Source organism: Loxodonta africana, chromosome 4, assembly GCF_030014295.1.
Source record: "Loxodonta africana isolate mLoxAfr1 chromosome 4, mLoxAfr1.hap2, whole genome shotgun sequence".
NCBI classification, from domain to species: Eukaryota; Metazoa; Chordata; class Mammalia; order Proboscidea; family Elephantidae; genus Loxodonta; species Loxodonta africana.
In genome coordinates, this window is record NC_087345.1 from 13,209,983 (window position 1) to 13,231,749 (window position 21,767).

The window sequence follows — 21,767 nt, forward strand, 5'->3', positions numbered from 1 at the left end:
TGTTGAATGAGTTAAAGGAAATTGCTAGTCCTAACTCCTTAATAATGGGCTTTATTTTTATTAATGCAAGTTTGTTGGGTTTTCTTAAATCTAGATTGCATCTGAACAGGATCCCCAGTATTTCCACATAATAGAATTTTAAAGATCACAATATGTTGATCATTTTAAGACAATAACATCTCAGCATTGGCCCCAGCTCTATTCCTCCAGCTCTCTCCCCCCGAGCTCTCTAATCTTCACGGCCTAAGGACTTCTTGGATCCCATCATTACATTGAACAACTCCATCACTAATATTTCAAACACTGATATCCTGTGGCCACGGTCCTTATCCTTGGCATCCAAGACAGTGGTTTTGAGGTGGTTAAATGGTGAGTTCCTATGTGTCCATAGCTGGACAAGGCAAAGGAAGGGGAAAGAAAACGTGGTATAGTGCTATAACGGAAGTATCAAGCTGTTTTCAGCATGGACCCTATGAGGAAGCTCCTTTTCCTTTGAGTACTACCCACCCGTAAAGAGCAGAATAAAACTCCTCCCCTTACAAGTGTGGGGCAGAGTGCAGAACAAAAAAAATTTCAAAGAGAAGTTAATTCTGGTAGCAAGTAATGACTGGTATACTGGGAGGGAAGCAAATCTTTTTTAGTGGTTTATTTCAAAACAGCTCTGTAATTGAACCTTGAACGAGTGTGGAGTACCCAAACCCAAATCCGTTGCTGTCAAGTCAATTCCAACTCATAATGATCCTATAGGACAGAGTAGAACTGCCCCATAGGGGCTTTAAGGCTGTAATCTTTATGGAAGCAGGCTGCCACATCTTTCTCCCACAGAGCAGCTGGTGGGTTCAAACCACCGACCTTTCAGTTTGCATCCAAGTGCTTAACCACTGTGCCACCAGGGCTCCTTAGCCTAAGAATAAAGACCCTCATATAGGATTACCAGCATTTCAATCCTTACCAGCACGGGACACTCAGAAAAACACCAGCAGAATTGGGAGGATTCAGGAATACGTAAAATATAGACTTACCAACAATGGAAGAAACATTTTGTAAAGCCATAATTGCCTGAGAATTCTCGTCAATTCATTTTGAGGGGTAGTCGTTAACGTCAGAACTTAAGGACTTCAAAATTGCGCTAAAGCGCACGGGCAGATGCATTGTTATACTTAATTTAACTGTATGGTAAAATGTGTACTTTTCATTCGGTTGTGTGGATTCAGACTGCTCATTCATTGAGTAAATAACCGTTGAGCACCTACTATGTGGTAGTAGGCCTATTTAGGTGCTGGGAATCTATCAGTAAACAAAACATAATCCCTGCTCTCACGAATCTTACATGCTGATAGAAGAAGAAACAAGAAGTATGTCAGATGGCGTACTACCTGGGAGAACAATAAAATAGGGAGAGAGCTGCAGGGAGTGTGGTTGAAGTAGGGACTGCTATTATATGCTGGGAGGTCTAAAGACATTTGAGCAAGTCCAGAAAAAAGTGAAGGGGCTCAACGTCATTAGTTATTAGAAAAACGCAAATCAAAACCACAATGTGACCCCACTTAATACCCATCAGGATTGCCATAATAAAAAAATGGAAAATAACAAGTGTTGGCAAGGATGTGGAGAAACTGGAACGCTTCTGTATCACTAGTGGGAATATAAAATGGTACAGCTGCTGTGGAGCAGTTTGGTAGTTCCTCAAAAAGTTAAACATAGCCTGACAGAGGCTGGAGACACCCTGGGAGTAAGGGCCCTGACACCCTTTTAGCTCAGTAATGAAGTCACACCTGAGGTTCACCCTTCGGCCAAAGATTAGACAGGCCCATAAAACAAAATGAGACTAAAGAGGTATACACCAGCCCAGGGGCAAGGACTAGAAGGCAGGAGGGGACAGGACAGCTAGTAATAGGGTACCCAAGTTCAAGAAGGGAGACTGTTGACATGTCGTAGGTTTGTCAACCAATGTCATAAAACAATATGTGTACTATCTGTTTAATGAGAAGCCAGTTTGTTCTGTAAACCTTCATCTAAAGTGCATTAATAAAAAAAGTTAAACATAGAATCATCATATGATTTAGTAATTCCACTGCTAGATATACATATACTCAAAAGAACTGAAACCGGGTGTTCAAAGAAAAATTTATATATTGATGTTCATAACATCATATAGAAACAACCCAAATGTTCATCAACTGACATCAACAAAATGTGGTATATCCATACAATGAAATATTATTCAGCCGTAAAAAGGCATGAAGTTCTGATGCATGCAACAATATGGATGAACTTTGAAAATATTCTGCTAAGTGAAAGAAGCCAGACATAAAAGGCCGCATATTGTACGACTCCATTTAAATGAAATGTCCATAACAGGCAAATCCACTAGGTGGTAATGCTTTATGCTTTTGCTGAGCCTAACCAACTCTCTCACTGCTGCTGGTGTCTCTACCCTCATTGGGACTACAGTCTTTAATCTTGTCCTGTTCTCATCTTTCCACTTACCTCTTCAATCACATTTCATATGCTGACTACTTTGGAGTCTGTGAATCTAGACTGAACCCTCTCCTTTGTTCTGTTCTCTCTACTCAATTACCTGTGGGCATCTTCATTTCAGATTCCCCTACAGAATTCTCACATTCAAAATGTCCAAAATAGAATTCATTATCTTTCCATGTTAAACCTGCTACTCAGACTCTATTCCTCATTCTGGTGAATAACAATAACCATCTACACAGTCACTTCAGAAAGAAACTTGGTGGTCACTGTAGATTATTCCTTCTCCCTAACTCTTTTATGTAGTAGGAGCCAAGTTCGAGAACTTCTACCCCTTTAATATTTCATGGAAGAGTAAATTGGAAACAGGAGAGTGAGCAGAGTGAAGTATCCCCATTTCTTCTGCTTTAGTTGTGCCTTTCATCACTATTTCCAGAACTATTGCAACATTCTCTTAACTGGTCCCTCTATTCTGCTTCTTATCTATTTTTCAAACAGCATCCAGAGATTCATTCTAAAAGGGGATAATGAATGGGTTTAAGAATTAAAAAAATAGAATCTCTGGCCTTCTCAAAATACAGCAGATAGTCTTGTAATCCCTCAACAAGGTCAATGGAATTCAACATCAAGGACAAAAGATTAGTCCTTAGGCTGAGGGGAAGAGCATAGTATTTGGATTCATGAGATTTGGGCTCAAGTTATAGCTAAATCACTAGCTAGATGAATATTCCTGCACAGTTAACATAACCATATCTGTGCCCAGTCCAAGAAAGGTGATTAACAGAATGCAGAAATTATTAAACAATATCATTAGTATCACACGCAAGTAAAATTTTGCTGAAGATCATTCAAAAATGGTTGCAGCAGTACATCAACAGGCAACTGCCACGCATTTAATATGGACTTAGAAGAGGACGTGGAACAAGGGATGTCACTGCTGATGTCAGATGGATCTTGGCTGAAAGTAGAGAACACCAGAAAGATGTTTACATGTGTTTTATTGACTATACAAAAGGCATTCGACTGTGTAGATCATAACAAATTATGGATAACTTTGCAAAGAATGGGAATTCCAGAATACTTAATGTGCTTAAGAGGAACCTGTACCTAGACCAAAAAGCAATCGTTTGAACACAGCAAAGGTGTGGTTTAAAGTCAGGAAAGGTGTGTGTCAGGGTTGTATCCTTTCACCATACTTATTCAGTCCATATGCTGAGCAAATAATCTGAGAACTAGAGAAGCTGGACTATATGAAGAAGAACGGGGCATCAGGATTGGAGGAAGACTCATTAACAACATGTGATATGCAGATGATACAACCTTGCTTGCTGAAAGTGAAGAGGACTTGAAGCACTTACTGATGAAGATCAAAGACCACTGCCTTCAGTATGGATTACACTTCAACATAAAGAAAACAAAAATCCTTACAACCTGACCAATAAGCAAAACCATGATAAATAGTGAAAATATTGAAGTTGTCAAGGATTTCATTTTACTTGGATCCACAATCAACACCCATGGAAACAGCAGTCAAGAAATAAAATGACATATTGCATTGGGCAAATCTGCTGTAAAAGATCTCTCTAAAGTGTTAAAAAGCAAAGTTGTCACTTTGAGGACTAAGGTGTGCCTGGGTGGTGGTTAAGAGCTCAGCTGTTAACCAAAAGGTTGGCATTTTGAATCCACCCAGCTACTCCTTGGAAACTCTACGGGGTAGTTCTACTCTGTCCTGTAGGATCGCTAGGAGTCAGAATCGACTTGATGGTAACTGGATTGCTTTTTTTTTTTTTTGATCCAAGCCATGGTGTTTTCAATTGCCTCATATGCATGCAAAACCTGGACAATGTATAAGGAAGACCGAACAAGAATTGAGGTCTTTGAATTATGGTGTTGGCAAAGAATATGAATATACCATTGTCGTGTATTGAATTGTATCCCCCCCCGAAAATTTGTGCCCACTTGGTTAGGCCATGATTCCCAGTATTGTGTGGTTGTCCTCTATTTTGTGATTGTAATTTTATGTTAAAGAGGATTAGGGTGGGATTGTAACACCCTTACTAAGGTCACATTCCTGATCCAATATAAAGGGAGTTTCCCTGGGGTGTGGCCTGCACCACATTTTATTTTACAAGAGCTAAATTTTTAAAGAGGAAGCAAGCAGAGAGTTGGGGACCTCATACCACCAAGAAAGCAGCACTGGAAGCACAGCGTGTCCTTTGGACCCAGGGTCCCTGGGCCTGAGAAGCTCCTGGACCAGGTGACGATTGAGAACAAGGACCTTTTTCCAGAGCCGACTGAGAGAGAAAGCCTTCTCCTGGAGCCGACGCCCTGAATTTGAACTTTTAGCTTACTTTACTGTGAGAAAATAAGTTTCTCTTTGTTAAAGCCATCCACTTGTGGTATTTCTGTTATGGCAGCACTAGATGCCTAAGACAACAATGGACTGCCAGAGGAACGAACAAATCTGTCTTGGAAGAAGTACAGCCAGAATGCTCCTTAGAAGCAAGGATGGCAAGACTTCGTCTCACATTATTTGGACATGTTATCAGAAGGGACCGGTCCCTCAGGAAGGACATCATGCTTGGTAAAGTAGAAGGTCAGAGAAAAAGAGGAAAACCCTCAACGAGATAGATTGACACAGTGGGTGCAACAATGGGCTCAAATACAGCGACAATTGTGAGGATGGTGCAGGACCCGGCAGTGTTTTGTTCTGTTGTACTTAGGGTTGCTATGAGTCAGAACCGACTGGACAGCACCTAACAACAACAATAATATTTGTTTTTACTAGCTCAGATCAAGGTCACATCTTCCAGGAAACCTTCCTTGACTATGTAGATTTAGACAAGCCCCTCTTTAAAAAAACTTTTTTTTCCTCTTACTCCCATAACATTCTATGCTTGCCTTCACCATGACACTTATTATGTTATATTATAATTATTGGTTTATTCCTGTCTCCTCCATTAGATTCTAATAACTTCCTTATTTTCCCATGGTCCAGCATAGTGCTCAGTACTATAGAATGAATGCATGTTCCTCAATCTTAGCTTCCTCATTTGTAAAATGGGATAAGAATGCCAGCTTTTCACAGTTCCTTTGAAATTTACATAAGGTATGCATATTAAAAACTTCATAAACTATAACTCAATGTCTAAAATACTTGTTGTTTGTCCCCCACTGCTTTATAGAATAATGTCCAGACACCTGAGCATTGCACTCAAGGCCCTAAACAATTTGGGTGCAAGCCACCTTTTAAATTTCTCTCTGGCTTTTTAATTTCACTCTATTATAGCCAACTAGGAAATATTTCAAACATGTCAACTTCTTTCATACCTCCTATCATTTTACGTTATACTTAACCTATCCATGTCAGTATTAATAATGTGGGCTATTATTATGATAATGGTTATTAAAGTAGTAAATTACCAAAAAACAAACAAAACCCATTGCCACTGAGTTGATTCTGACTCAGAGTGACCCTACAGGACAGAAGGAAATGTTACTTTCATGCCTGAACCATAGCAATAGTCTACTAAGCACTTTCTTAGTCTCAGAGCCTCCCCATTCTAGTCAATATTCAATTTGGCCACGAAGGTGCTTCAAAACATGTGTTTGATTTTATTTTCAAAGTCTATACTGGTTTTTTTTTTTTTTTATTCATCACCTACTGGATAAAGTCATGTATAGGGTTCTTCATGATCTGACTTCCCTCTGCCACTTATCTCCCTCTGCTATTCAATTAACAGCATTTTAGACAGCCATAGTAACTACAGTCCTTGCAGTTTCACCGGAAACCCTGGGGGCCTAATGGTTAAGTGCTATGGTTGCTAACCAAAGAGTCGGTAGTTCAAATCCACCAGGCGCTCCTTGGAAACTCTATGGGGCAGTTCTACTCTGTCCTATAGGGTGGCTATGAGTTGGAATCGACTCGACGGCACTGGGTTTGGTTTTTGGGTTTGTAGTTTCACCAAGGCAATAGGCTCTCTCAACTTCCATGCCTTTACACGTGATGTATCCTTTGCCTCGAATGTTCGTCTTCACTTTGTCTACCCAGCGAACACCCTGTCATCCTTGAAGATTCAATTCAGATGTAAACTCTTCTGTGAAGGCTGACCTTAAATGCTTCTTGGCAGAATTAGATGCTCTCTCCTCTCTTATTACGCTATATATATCATGTCACAATGTTCTGTGACCGTGCCTGTCACCTCTACTAGCCTGTAAACTCATTCAGCAGGAGGTTTGTGTTCTATCTCTGGGTCCTTAACGTTAGGCAGGATGCCTGGCACATAGTGGGTGCTTACTGAAGATCCGTTAAATGTATCAGTGACTAGCCGTCAGTGGTATCCAAGCTCATCCTTGGAGGCACTCCATCGTGCACAGGACTCTTTTCATCTATAGAGACTACTATTACATTCTTTGTCCTTTGAGGTGGAAATCAGCTGCGGGTGGCATTTTTTGTCAGTAAAAATTACAGTAGTCAAATTTTAAATACGTATTCTTTGAAAGAAGAATTAGGGCAGCGCCACAGCCCAACAGATTGTGAAAAGAAGACTTTTGCTTTCGTTCCCTTTGATTCTTTCCAGCTGGGGCATTTAATACGCTCTGCCCCAACCCCGCCCCCATATTGCTCAGAGACCTTGGGAGGGGCGGACACCAGAACAGGCAGGAGCCGGAAGTGAGGGAGCGGAAGTGAGGAAGCGGAAGCGGGGAAGAAGGTGGGTGCTTGGGCCTGGTTGGAGGAGGTGACAGGGGAGAGGCATGGCGTTTGAATTTGGGCGGGAAAAGGCCCCAACCACTGCGGCAGGTGGACTTTTCCCTCAGGTAAAGACCATGTTTAGGGGTAGGAATGGAGAGGAGCCTGAAACAGCCGGCTCCCATCCCATGCTGGTGCCAAGCAGGTCCGGGCAGGAAGGTGAAGAGACCGTCATAGAGGGGTTTACGGGGCTCAGCCAGTGTGAGGGAAGGCGCCTGCTGTGTGACGCCATCACGTTCCTCTCTACTTCTAGGAACTTACCCGCAGCCATGCCTGCCCCTCTGTACTAAATTGCTCCTTCCCTGAGGGCAGTCGCTGGTCTGATTTATCTGAGTGACCCAGTGCCCAGCATAGGGCCCTTGCAGCCAATAGTAGTCATCCTGAAATGGTTGTTGGATGAAAGAAGAAATGGATGCCATTGAAAGACCCTGTCTACAGTAGTTGATTCTTTCTTAGCCGCCACCACTCTTTCCCAAGCACCTCATTTCTTCCTCTCAACAGCCCTGTTGTTGTCGTTAGGTGTGTTGGTTCCGACTCAGCAACCCTGTGTACAACAGAATGAAACACTACCCTGTCCTGTGCCATCCTCACAATCGTTGCTATGTTTGAGCCCATTATTGCAGCCACTATGTCAATCCATCTCATGGAGGGTCTTCCTCTTTTTCACTGACCCTCTACTTTATACCTGGGCACTTTACAGCCCTATCTGATAATTATTTCTTAAGCTGCAGATGAGGGAACTGAGGCTCAGAGAAATTCTTAAGCCCTAATTAGGAAATGACAGAGCAAGACCTCAAATTCATGCCTTTGGAGTCCTAATTAAAGTAATGAGACAGCTATGTGAAGGTCCCAGGTAAGATTACCGTGTGAGCACATGGTGAACAGTCAATAAAGAATCACCATTTACACCAGAGGGCAGAGACAGTCTCGTGCACCTGTTTCTCCATTTCCTAGAAATGTGTCCGCCACATGGTAGGCTCTCAAAAATTATTAGCTGAGTGAATGAACACACAGTTGGGGTTAAAAAAAAGTTAGTTTCTCTGCCCCTTGCAGTGTTGTTTCCATTAAATCAGTAACACCTCCTAATGACATGATATTCTCTACAATAGTTCTCCCATAACAATCTTGGCCAGAGTTTATTTCCTCCTGAGTTACCTGAGTCTAACTCATGTCAGTGGGCAGAACCTGTCCAGATACAAGAGCTGCCTTCTCCTCATAGCCCTACCCTAAGTGTGTCTTTGCCTGTAGGTACCAGCCTCTTAGGTACTGTTGCTATTATTGTTCTATATGTATGGATAAAGTCAACTCAGCATCTCAATCCGTTATCCTCAATTCTGAAATCCAGAAAGTTTTGAAAAAAAAATTTTTTTTTAACGTATATAATCTGGCAACAAAACATGAACTAAAGGGAGGCAATTTATAGTCTTTATTCCACTTGGTGTGAATATTTACATGTTTTGTTGCAGACATGTTAAGATGTTTGATTTTGAAGAGCTGCCCCACATCCTACTGTGAGTATCATGTCATGTATGGTATAGGCACTGCATTACCCTTCAAAAATGCTCTCATATTTGAATTCTACAACTCATCTGGCCCCAAGAGGTTTGGATAAGAGATTATAGACCAGTAGTTTAAAGTTCCCCCCAGATGTCTGTCAGTTCGTCGTCTTGTGGGGGCTTGTGTGTTGCTGTGATGCTGGAAGCTATGCCACCCATATTCAGATATCTGCAGGGTCACTCATGGTAGACAGGTTTCAGCTGAGCTTCCAGACTAAGATAGACTAGGAAGAAGGACCTGGCAGTCTACTTCCGAAAAGAATTAACCAATGAAAACCTTATGGATAGCAGTGGAACATTGTCTGATAATAGTGCCGGAAGATGATCCCCCAGGTTGGACGACACTTAAAAGATGACTGGGGAAGAGCTGCCTCCTCAAAGTGGAGTTGACCTTAATGACGTGGGTGGAATCAAGCTTTTGGGACCTTCATGTGCTGATGTAGCATGACTCAAAATGAGAGGAAACAGCTGCAAACATCCACTGATAATCAGAATGTGGAATGTATGAACTAGGAATCTAGGAAAATTAGAAACCATCAAAAATGAAATGGAATGCATAAGCATTGATATGCTAGGCATTAGCTGAAATGGATTGGCATTGGCTGTTTTGAATCAGACAATCATATGGTTTTCTATGCCAGAAATGGCAACTTGAAGAGGAATGGTGTTGCATTTATCATCAAAAAGAACATTTCCAGATCTATCCTGAAGTAAAACACTGTCAGTGACAGGATAATATCTATATGCCTACAAGGAAGACCAGTTAATACTATTATTCATATTTACGCACCAGGCACTAAGGCCAAAGATGAAGAAATTGAAGCTTTTTGCCACCTTATGGAGTCTGAAATTGATCAAACATGCAATCAGGATGCGTTGATAATTACTGGTGATTGAAGTGTGAAAGTTGGAAACAAGGAAGAAGGATCAGTAGTTGGAAAATATGGTCTTGGTGATAGAAGTGATACTGGAGATGGCATGATTGAGTTTTGCAGGACCAATGACTTCTTCATTGCAAATACCTTTTTTCACCATCATAAACGGCAACTATACACGTGGACCTCACCAGATAGAATATACAGGAATCAAAGAGATTACATCTGTGAAAAGAGATGATGGAAAAACTCAGTATTATCACCCAGAACAAGGCCAGGGGCCTGACCTGTAGAAGAGACCATCAATTGCTCCTATGCAAGTTCAAGTTGAAATAGAAGAAAATTAGAACAAGTCAACAAGAGCCAAAGTATGACCTTGAGTATATCCCACCTGAATTTAGAGACCACCTCAAGAATAGATTTGATGCACTGAACACTAACATCAAAAACCAGAAAAGTTGTGGAATTACATCAAGGACACCATACATGAAGGAAACAAAAGGTCATTAAAAAGACAGGAGAGAAAGAGAAGACCAAAATGGATATCAGAAGAGATTCTGACACTTGCTCTTGAACACTGAGCAGCTAAAGCCAAAAGGAAGAAATGATGAAGTTAAGGAACTGAACAGAAGATTTCAAAGAGCAGCTCGAGAAGACAAAGTAAAGTGTTATAATGACATGTGCAAAGAGCTGGAGATAGAAAACCAAAAGGGAAGAACACACTGGTGTTTCTCAAACTGAAAGAACTGAAGAAAAAAGCCAAGCCTTGAGTTGCAATACTGAAGGATTCTACAGGGAAAATATTAAACGATACAGGAAGCATGAAAAGAAGATGGAAGGAATACACAGAGTCACTATGCCAAAAAGAATTGGTTGACGTTCAGCCATTTCAAGAGGTAGCGTATGATCAGGAACTGATGGTACTAAAGGAAGAGGTCCAAGCTACACTGAAGGCATTGGCAAAGAACAAGGCTCCAGGAATTGATGGAATATCAATTGAGGTGTTTCAACAAACTGATGTAGTGCTGGAAGTGCTCGTTCGTCTACGCCAAGAAATTTGGAAGACAGCTTCCTGGCCAACTGACTGGAGGAGATCCATATTTATGCCTATTCCCAAGGAAGGTGGTCCAACCAAATGTGGAAATTATAGAACAATATCATTAATATCACGTGCAAGCAAAATTTTGCTGAAGATCATTCAAAAACAGCTGCAACAGTATATCGACAGGGAACTTCCAGAAATTCAGGCCAGTTTCAGAAGAGGACATGGATCCAGGGATACCATTGCTGATGTCAGATGGATCCTGGCTGAAAGCAGAGAATACCAGAAGGATGTTTACCTGTGTTTTATTGACTATGCAAAGGCATTTGACTGTGTGGATCATAACAAATTAAGGATAACATTGCGAAGAATGGGAATTCCAGAACACTTAATTGTGCTCATGAGGAACCTGTACATAGATCAAGAGGCAGTTGTTCAGACAGAACAAGGGGATACTGTATGGTTTAAAGTTAGGAAAGGTGTGTGCGTCAGGGTTGTACCCTTTCACCATACCTGTTCAATCTATATGCTGAGCAAATAATCGGAGAAGCTGGACTATATGAAGAAGAACACAGCATGAGGATTGGAGGAAGACTCATTAACAAGCTGTGTTATGCAGATGACACAACCTTGCTTGCTGAAAGTGAAGAGGACTTGAAGCACTTACTGATGAAGATCAAAGACCACAGCCTTCAGTATGGATTACACCTCAACATAAAGAAAACAAAAATCCTCACAACTGGACCAATAAGCAACGTCATGATAAATGGAGAAAATATTGAAGTTGTCAAGGATTTCATTTTACTTGGATCCACAATCAACACCCATTGAAGCAGCAGGCAAGAAATCAAAAGACACATTGCTTTGGGCAAATCTGCAAAGAATCTCTTTAAAGTGTTGAAAAGCAAAGATGTCACCTTGAAGACTAAGGTGCGCCTGATACTTTCAATTGCCTCATATGCATGCGAAAGCTGGACAATGAATAAGGATGATTGAAGAGGAATGGACACCTTTGAATTGTGTTGGCGAAGAATATTGAATATACCATGGACTACCAAAAGAACGAACAAACCTGTCTTGGAAGAAGTACAACCAGAATGCTCCTTAGAAGCAAGGATGGCGATACTGTGTCTCACATACTTTGGACATATTGTTAGGAGGGATGAGTCCCTGGAGAAGGACATCATGCTTGGTAAAGTACAGGGTCAGTGGAAAAGGGGAAGATCCTTAATGAGATGGGTTGACATAGTGGCTGCAACAACGGCTCAGGCATAACGATCGTGAGCATGGTGCAGGACTGGGCGGTGTTTTGTTCTGTGGTACATAGTGTCACTATGAGTAAGAACTGACTCAATGGCACCTAACAAAAACAACAACAACAGTTTTATGTCACTTGATAATTTACATGATTTTCTCTTAGGTAAAGTAAGGGGCTTAAGTGTGTGTGTGTGTGTGTGTGTGTGTGAACAACCTTGCCAAAGCATTGTGGAAGGGCAGATCTAAAAAGAAAAATAGGAGTCCTCATCATTTGTTTAAATTGGGATTATTTAAGGGAGAAATAAATCTCCTTAACCAAACTGTAAGCATTTTGAATGTAGGGATCATGTCTTACATTTTTATATCCTCCACAAAGCTATATAAATGATAGAAATACTCAAGAAGTATTTGCTGATTGATTTGAAAATATTTGCTCAAAACTCTAGAGTTTTACTTGACAATTACGAGAGCTGGGCTTTATTTTTCAAATGCCGTGTTTATAATCCAAAGCTGTAGAGTCAGTGCAGGTTTATCCCAAGGCAGATCATTCAGTCATTGTGTCATTCACTCAAGACATGTTCTTGACTATTTACTATATGCTAAGTACGTAATACCTGTGTTAGGAGGCCTAGTTGTGCAGTGGTTAAGCGCTCAGCCACTAACCAGAAGGCTGGTTCAAACCCACCAGCTGCTCTTTGGGAGAAAGAGATAGCAATCTGCTTCTGTAAAGATTTACAGCCTTGGAATCCCTATGCAGCAATTCTGTTGTGTCTTACAAGGTCGCTATGTGTTGGAATCCGCTAGGTGGCAATGGGTTTGGTTTTTTTTGAGGTACCAGTTAGGCAATAGGATTGTGGTGGTAAGTAAGATGATCAAGGTCCCTGACCTCAAGAAGCTCCCGGTCTGCTGGGAGAGAAAGTCAGTGAGCAGATGGACAAACACATAAGGACAGATTATGATAAGTGTCATGAAGAAGATAAACTGGGTGCTAAAACGAGTATGATGGGGAGACCTAAGTAGTTAGCGAGGTCAGTGAAGGCCTCTCTGAGGAGCTAACACAGATTTGTGACGTGAAATACCCCACTTCTTCTTTCTGTTTCTAAATATAGGGATTTGGGTAGCCAGAAAACTGAGATCCAGGTGTGGAAAATTACCCTCATGGGCAGTAATTTTGTCTCAGATGTCACATTACTGTAACTAAAAGCTCAAGGTTATTTGATGCTATAAGTAACCTTGTTATTTGCATATAGTCAGGCATCTAAAATAAATAATAATATAATTTATAACTAACATATAATTTATAACTAGCATCAATTAATTCAGTTCCTTGTTAGTCTATCTTACATATTCTTTGTTCTTGTTACAAAGTACTGTATATTAGTAAATGATATGAATTCACTTATCTAGACTTTTTTTGTGATTTTTCTAATGGTTGGGAATGTATCTAATTTTGGTATAGTGTCAAGCACATCCATTTTAAACTACTACACTGAATAAACCAAAAAAACAAAAAAACCCAAACTCATTGCCGTGGAGTTGATTCCAACTCATAGTGACTCGATAGGACAGAGTAGAACTGCCCCATAGAGTTTCCAAGGAGTGCTTAGTGGATTTGAACTGTGGACCTTTTGGTTACAGCCATACCTCTTAACTACTACTCCACCAGGGTTTCCAACTATACTGAATAGAAGGTTATTATTTTCGTATTTTTTCAGGACAAAAAATTCATTTCAGAAAACATTTTTGAAAAACTGAATCATGCACGTTATAGAGTATAGGAAAACCTAAAAATTAGGATTGTCCCTCTAAAATAAAGATAGGTAGCTATCATAAAAAGAAAAAAACCAGAGATGTAATGGTGTTCAATTCTAGCACGTTGTGATTCTGAGGAGTTTTTTTTTAAAGAGATGTGTGAGGGAACAGATCAATATTCATTGTCCTAAGCCAATGTCCCAGTCATCTCTGCACTGAGTGAGTCTGGTAGAGTGAAAAAAAGGACAATAGAAAAAGAAAACCCTCATGATTGAAAATTTTAATAGCTTATTGAAACACATTATAAATCAAGGTTTTGCCACAGGAATGAATCAGATAAAAATGGCTATATCTGAAGTGCGAACAAGAGAGAAAATCAGAAATTTGTAAAAACGTACAACTCGTTTTCTTGCTAGGGTTGATGATAGTCTCTCTCTAAGAAATCTTAATTAAACTAATACATTTTCTAACTTGCTTATTTGAGAATGTGTCATACTTTTACAAAAAAAAGAAAAGAAATTTTAATCATCCCCTATCCTGTTGTTGCTGGTTTTTTTTTTTTTTTTAAGGAAGTGGTAGTTCATTTAGGATGGTTCTGAAAATGTATGTCTTCCTTGAAAACACACACACGAATTAATCAAGGCTGCACTAGGGGATGAGAAGTTCAAGGAGAGAAACAAAACTAAAAATAACAAACACGTTCGTTATGGATTTTAAGATTTTTTCTTTGTATACGTGCACTGTCTCTAGTAAAGTCTAATTATAGATCATCTGGGTGTCATGGGGCCTGGATGCATGTCAGGGCTTGAAATCAATTCGGTACACCATCTCAGTGGCCATCAGTGGTAGATCACTAGGGAAATGGGAAACCAACTGACCCACCTTAATGCAAAGTAATGAAAAGGAGGAAAGGAAGTGGTTTCATGTACCCTGTGAACTGACAGTTCACAAGCGTTTCAGGTTTACGGACTGCGTACACCTTTTAAGTTTTAACGTATCAACCTGCACGGGCCTTGCTGTGTGTGTCTCCTTTAGAGAGCCTACAGGCACGTGCTGGTCACTCCAGGTTTTAGGGAAATCTTTACAGTGTTTGAATCTTACTGTTGACACTGTTTAATTCTAAACTCATACTTCTTTTTCTAAAGCTGAGTAAAGAAAGTAATTCAGCCCTTTCATCAAACTCACCAGCCCTATCTGGACTAAAATATTGGTTCAGTGTACCATGAATTAGCTGTGGAGTCCACTGAGGTACAACTCCCAGTTTTTAGATGAAGGAGAAGACGGACCATCCTTAGATCTGATTGTAATGACTTCAGTTCCGAAAAGAATACAATCATAGTGTCACTTGAAGAATGTCAGGCTTAATTTTCACCATCATTTTAATTATTTTCAGAGCATAATGTTTTTGTTTGTGGCAATATATCTTAAGCTTAAGATGTCAGAGCACAACTCACTTGCCCACTGTCCCTGTGATGGTTTATAATCATTGTATTTCTGGCCAAAGAGGTCGAATGATATTTTCTGTGGAAACTTTTAGGACTAGAAAGACTACTTATATTTCTTTATATGATATAGGCCAATCATTTATGAAAGATTTCCCCATACCCATTCTAGGAAAATGTATATGGTACCCTAAATTCTGGCTGATGTAAGTGAGGGGCTAATTTAGAAACTAAACCTAGATGTTTCAGACTGACTTGATCTACAAACATTTTAAAAGATGTTTAACTTACATATTTTTGTGCTTTTCTTTGCAGGAAATTGATACTTTGTCAACATGGAGATGAATCATTTGTATTTGGGAACAGCAGAACTGGGCACCAATGACCTGTCAAGAGTTTTATAAACCAGTCACACAAACCGTATTCCATTGCTCTCATCCTTCATCTCACCTTCAAACTTGTCTTACCTATGGCATTTAGGAGGCAAGTGAAAAATTTTGTGAAAAATTACTCAGATGCTGAAATAAAAGTCAGGGAAGCAACTTCTAATGACCCTTGGGGTCCTTCTAGTTCTCTGATGTTAGATATCAGTGACCTGACTTTCAACACGATTTCTCTCTCAGAGATTATGAATATGCTATGGCAGAGACTCAATGACCATGGGAAGAACTGGCGCCATGTATATAAGTCCCTTACACTAATGGATTATCTCATCAAGAATGGATCAAAGAAAGTTATTCAGCATTGCAGAGAGAGGTTCTGTGACCTTCAAACACTAAAAGAATTTCAACACATAGATGAAGCTGGAAAAGACCAAGGTAAGAGTTAAAGAAGCTGATAGAACATGTCAATAAAAATTAGGAGTTTTGGAAGAATAATTTTGAACCAGGAGCTGGGGAAAAGTTGTTCTTAAATGTGCTATCTACCTCTCTTTCCCCTCAGACAGTTATAGTTTCCAGTTTAATCCTTTGTGTTGACTCTTCAGTGCCTTGGAGAACTCTTTTTATTCTTTCCAAGAAAAAAAAATTTTTTTTTTTTTAAGAGAATGTGTAAAACTAAGACACTTTGGTTCCAATAACATGATACCTCATAGAAAGTGAATAAAATAGGAGGCATGGCAATTGGTATAATAAAGTCACTGTACTTCATAATTATAATTAGACTGGAATTTAGTCATGAATGTAAGGAAGTGTTTCCAAAGACTGTAGAATCTTCAAAGACTATCTAGATGGAAATAGTTATATGAATACAAAAATTTAGGTCATAATATTTAGGTCTGTTGGGGGTGGAGGAAGAGGTGAAGTAGGGAAGGGGTATATGGAATACTGAGATGATTCAGTAATGCCTCGTCTTCTACAGTGGTAAAAATCAGCACTTCCTCCCTATCTAATGTAAAATAATAATTTATGTTTAAAGTGAATAGACTGATGAGCTGTGAGAAAAGGGTAAGATTCAGTACAATCTCAGTGTTAAGTATTCATTTTGAGTTTAAATTATTTGATTGTTTGTAATGTGTGTGTATATATGTAGTAATTATTGGAATTTTATTAGCTAAACACTCCATACCCCAGATACACTGAAGAGTTAATCAAACTCTAAAATACAAAAATATAATTTCACAACTTTAGCCAACAGTTTACATGGTTGTTAAGATTTTAATAACTACAGTGTATATATTTTTAAATCTTTTGAAAAATCATATGAACAGGTTTTAGTAGATTATTACAACACAATACAGTCTTGATTCAGTATCATACTAGAACAAATAATTTTCTGCTATTGTAAACAAATGTCTCATAGAAATATTGCTTTATGTTCTTGTCTACAAGAAATATTGTTGAGCGAATGGCTTCCAGACTTGGCTTACAAAGCAGTGGTAGGTGAGCTATTAAATAACAATAGACATAGTATAACTGTGTAGGGAATTGGTATTACATTGCAGTAACTTTAAGCACGGTGCTTTGCTTAGAATATATTATACTCCTTTCTTAATATGTACTTAGGACAACTTGAAGGAAAGCATTTGTTGCAACAACAAATGCATAGTTCTATGGATTTGGTAGTGAAAGTGAACGTCTTACTCCTGGATTGCTGATTCCAACCTGGTGCTGGTTGGTAGTGACTATAAACAGCTAGGCCATGAGAATTGTCTCTGTGAGAGCTTAATTTGTGGTTTGTTTTTGAGATGTATAGTAAGCACCTGTCCTGTAGTGAAAGTATTAGGGCTTCTTGGCAACTTAGTACTAAAGTGAGTAGATATTCCCATCTGGACTGGACGATGTTTCGTTCTGTTGTGCATAGGGTTGCTATGACGGCACCTAACAACAAGTTTCTTTTTTAAATTGAGATATAATTCACATGCTGTAAAATTCATTCTTTTAAAGTGTACAATTCAATGGTTTTTAGTACAGTCTCAGAGTTGTGCAACTATGACCCTTTCTGATTCTAGACATTTCCATCACCTCAAAAAGAACCCTGTACCTGTTAGCAGTCATTCCCCATTTTCCCCATTCCTGGGCGACCATTAATGTATTCTCTGTCTCTGTGGACATGCCTATCTGGACGTTTCATATAAATGGAATCATTCAATATGTGGCCTTTTGTGTCTGGCTTTTTCCACTTAGAATGTTTTCAAGGTTCACCCGTGCTGTGGCATGAGTCAGTACTTTATTCCTTTTCATGGCTGTTTAATGTTCCATTGTATGGATGTACTACATTTTGTTTATCCCTTAGTCATTTGATGGCTATTTGGGTTGTTCCACTTTTCTGCTGATGTGAACATCCAGGCATAAGGTTTTGTGTGGGCATATGTTTTCACTTCTCATGGGTGTATACCTAGGAGTGAAATTGCTGGGTCATATGGTAACTATGTTTAACATTTTAAGGAACAGCCAAACCATTTTCCAAAGTGACTGCACCATTCTTCAGTCCCACCAGCAAGGTGTGAAGGTTCCAGTTTCTCCACATCCTTGCCAGCACTTGTTATTGCCCATCTTTTTTATTATAGCCATCCTAGTGAGTGTGAAGTAGTATCTCATTGTGGTTTTGCTTTGCATTTCCCTAATAACCATTTGGAGTCCTGGTGGCACAGTGGTTAAGAGCTTAGCTGCTAACCAAAAAGTCAACAGTTTGAATCCACCAGCTGCTCCTTGGAACCCTTATAGGGTGGTTCTACTCTGTCTATAGGGTCACTGTGGGTCTGAATCGACTCGAGGGCAACAGGTTTGATTTTTTTTTGGAATGAACAAAGATATCGGACATCTTTTCATGTACTTACTAGCCATTTTTGCCTCATATACATGCAAAAAGTAGACAATGAAAAAGGGAGACAGAAGAAGAATTGATGCACTTGAACTGTGGTGTTGGTGAATACTGAATATACCATGGACTGCCAGAAGAATGAGCAAATCAGTCTTAGAAGAAATATAACAGATTTCTCCTTAGAAGTGAGGATGGTGAGACTTCAGCTCACTTACTTTGGGCATGTTACCAGGAAAGGCCAATTGTTGGAAAAGGACATCATGGTTGGTAAAGTAGAGGGTCAAAGAAAACGAGGGAAACCCTCAGTGAGATGGATTGACACACCAGTGAAAACAATGGACTTAAGCGTACCAGCAGTCATGAAGATGGCACAAGACTGGGCAGCATTTTGTTCTGTTACACATAAGGTACCCATGAGTTAGAGCCTACTCGATGGCACCTAACAACAAGAGCAACATTGGCAATTTGCATATCTTCTTTGAAGAAATGTCTGTACAAATCCTTTGACCATTTTTAGTTGGGTTATCTGTCTTTTTATTGTTGAGTTTTAAGAGTACTTTATATATTCAGGAGACTAGGCAGTGGGTAGGCTCTTATCAGATAGGCAATTTTCAAATATCTTCTCCCATTCTGTCGGTTGTCTTTTTACTTCCTTGTTGGTGGCCATTGACACACTAAAATTTTAAATTTTGATAAAGTCCAGTTTATCTAATTTTTTTTTTTTTTTGGTTGGTTGTACTGTAGGTGTCATATATAAGAAACTGTTGCCTAATTCAAGGTCATGAAGATTTACACCTATGTTTTCTTCTAAGAATTTTATGGTTTTAGCTCTTACATTTAAGTCTGGGACCTATTTTGAGTTAAATTTTATATATGATGTGAGGTAGGGGTCCAACTTCACTTTTTTGCATGCGGATAGCCAGTTGTCCCAATCCCATTTGTTACAAAGACTGTTCTTTCCCCCATTGAATTATATTGGCATCCTTGTTTTGAAAATAGGTTGATCATAGATGCATGGGTTTATATCTGGACTCTCAATTTTATTGCATTGATCTACCTGTCTGTCCTTATGTCAGTACCATATCTGTAACTTTGTAGTAAATTTTGAAACCTGGAAGTGTGAGCTCTCCAATGTTGTTCTCTTTCAGGATTATTTTAGTTATTCTCATTCCTTTGCATTTCCATGTGAAATTTAGAAGTAGCTTGTCAATTTCTGCAAAAAAGGCAAATGGAATTTTGATTAAGATTGCATTGAATCAGTAAATCAATTTGGGGAGTTTTTACCATTTTAACAGTATTAAGTTTTCCAATCCATGCATACTGGATGTCTTTTCATTTATTTAGGCTTTCTTTAATTTCTTTTTACAGTGTTTTATTGTTTTCAGTACAGGTCTTGTGCTTTTCTTATGTTTATTCCTCAGTGTCTTACTTTTTTGGATGCTGTTATGAATGGAATTTTTCAAATTTCATGTTTGAATTGATCATTGCAAATGTGTAGAAGTGTAACTGATATTTGTATGTTGCTTTTGTATCCTGTAACCTTGCTGAACTGGTTTATTAGCTTAGCAAATAAAGATAATTTTATTTCTTCCTTTCCAATCTGGATACTTTTTACATCTTTTTCTTGCCCAGTTGTCCTGGCTAGAACTTCTAGTACTATGTTGAATAGAAGGGGTAAGGGGACTTCCTGATTTTGCTACCCATCTCAGTAGGGAAGCTTTCAGTTTTTTACCATTGAGGATGGTTTTTTGCAGATGCTGTTTATCAGGTTGAGGACATTCTCTTCTATTCCTAGTTTGTTGAGTGTTTTTTATCATGAAGCAGTGTTAAATTTTGTCAGATTTTTTTTTTTTTTTATTGAGGTGATCATGTGTTCTATGAATGTGGTATATTACATTGATTGATTTTTGTATGTTGGGACAACTTTGCATTTGTGGGATAAATCCCACTTGATCATGGTATATAGCCCCTCTTTTTTTGCAGGGGGGGTGCGGGCTTCCTCTTTTATTATTACTGTACTTTAGATAAAGGTTTACAGAACAAACTAGCTTCTCATTAAACAATTAGTACACATATTGTTTTGTGACATTGGTTACCAACCCCAAAACATGACAACACTCTCCCCTTCTCAAGCCTGGGTTCCCTATTACCGGCTTTCGTGTCCCCTCCTGTCTTCTAGTCCTTGCCCCTGGGCTGGTGTACCCCTTTAGTCTAGTTTTGTTTTATGGGCCTGTCTAATCCATATTTATGCCTATTCCCAAGAAAGGTGATTCAGCTGAATGGAGAAATTATTGAACGATATCATTAATATAACCAAACCAAACCAAATCCAGTGCCGTCGAGTTGATTCCGACTCATAGCGACCCTATAGGACACAGTAGAACTGCCCCGTAGAGTTTCCAAGGAGCACCTGGCAGATTCGAACTGCTGACCCTTTGGTCAGCAGCTGTAGCACTTTAACCACTACGCTGCCAGGGTTTCCATTAATATAACTCGTAAGTAAAATTTTGCTGAGGATCATTCAAAAGTGGCTGCAGCAGGATATCAACAGGGAACTTCTAGAAATTCAGGCCAAATTCAGAAGAGGATATGGATCCAGGGATACCATTGCTGATGTCAGATGGATCCTGGCTGAAAGCAGAGAATACCAGAAAGATGTTTACCTGTGTTTTCCTGGCTATGCAAAGGCATTCAACTCTATGGATCATAACAAACTATGGATAACATTGCAAAGAATTGGAATCCCAGAACACTTAATTGTGCTCATGAGGAGCCTGTACACAGATCAAGAGGCAATCTATAGAACAGAACAAGGGGATACTGCATGGTTTAAATTCAGGAAAGGTGTGTGTCAGGGTTGTATTCTTTCACCATACCTATTCAATCTGTATGCTGAGCAAATAATCTGAGAACCTGGACTCTATGAAGAAGAAAAGGGCATCAAGATTGGAGGAAGACTCATTAACAACCTGGGTTATACAGGGGACACACCTTGCTTGCTGAAAGTGAAGAGGAAGCCCTTACTGATAAAGATCAAAGACCATAGCCTTTGGTATAGATTACACCTCAATATAAAGAAAACAAAAATCCTCACAACTGAATAGGTAACATCATGATAAACGTATAAAAGATTAAGTTGTCAAGGATTTCATTTTACTTGGATCCACAATCAACACCCATGGAAGCAGCAGTCAAGAAATCAACAGACACATTGTATTGGGCAAATCTGCTGCAAAAGATCTCTTTAAAGTGTTGAAGAGCAAAGATGCCACCTTGAAGACTAAGGTGCACCTGACCCAAGCCCTGGTGTTTTCAGTCACCTCATATGCTTACAAAAACTGGACAATGAAT

The 21,767-nt window shown here is 39.4% G+C and overlaps 1 protein-coding gene across 1 annotated transcript in view; it reads left to right on the top strand.

Moving 5' to 3' along the window:
* Positions 1-15,207: 15,207 nt before the first annotated feature.
* ENTHD1 (ENTH domain containing 1) overlaps positions 15,208-21,767 on the top strand; it is a 156,065-nt gene continuing 149,505 nt past the window's right edge. Inside the window, exon 1 of the mRNA XM_003419825.3 lies at positions 15,208-15,973. Within this exon, the coding sequence (XP_003419873.1) occupies positions 15,625-15,973 (349 nt within the window). The 5' untranslated portion in view covers positions 15,208-15,624. The remainder of the gene's footprint in view (positions 15,974-21,767) is intronic.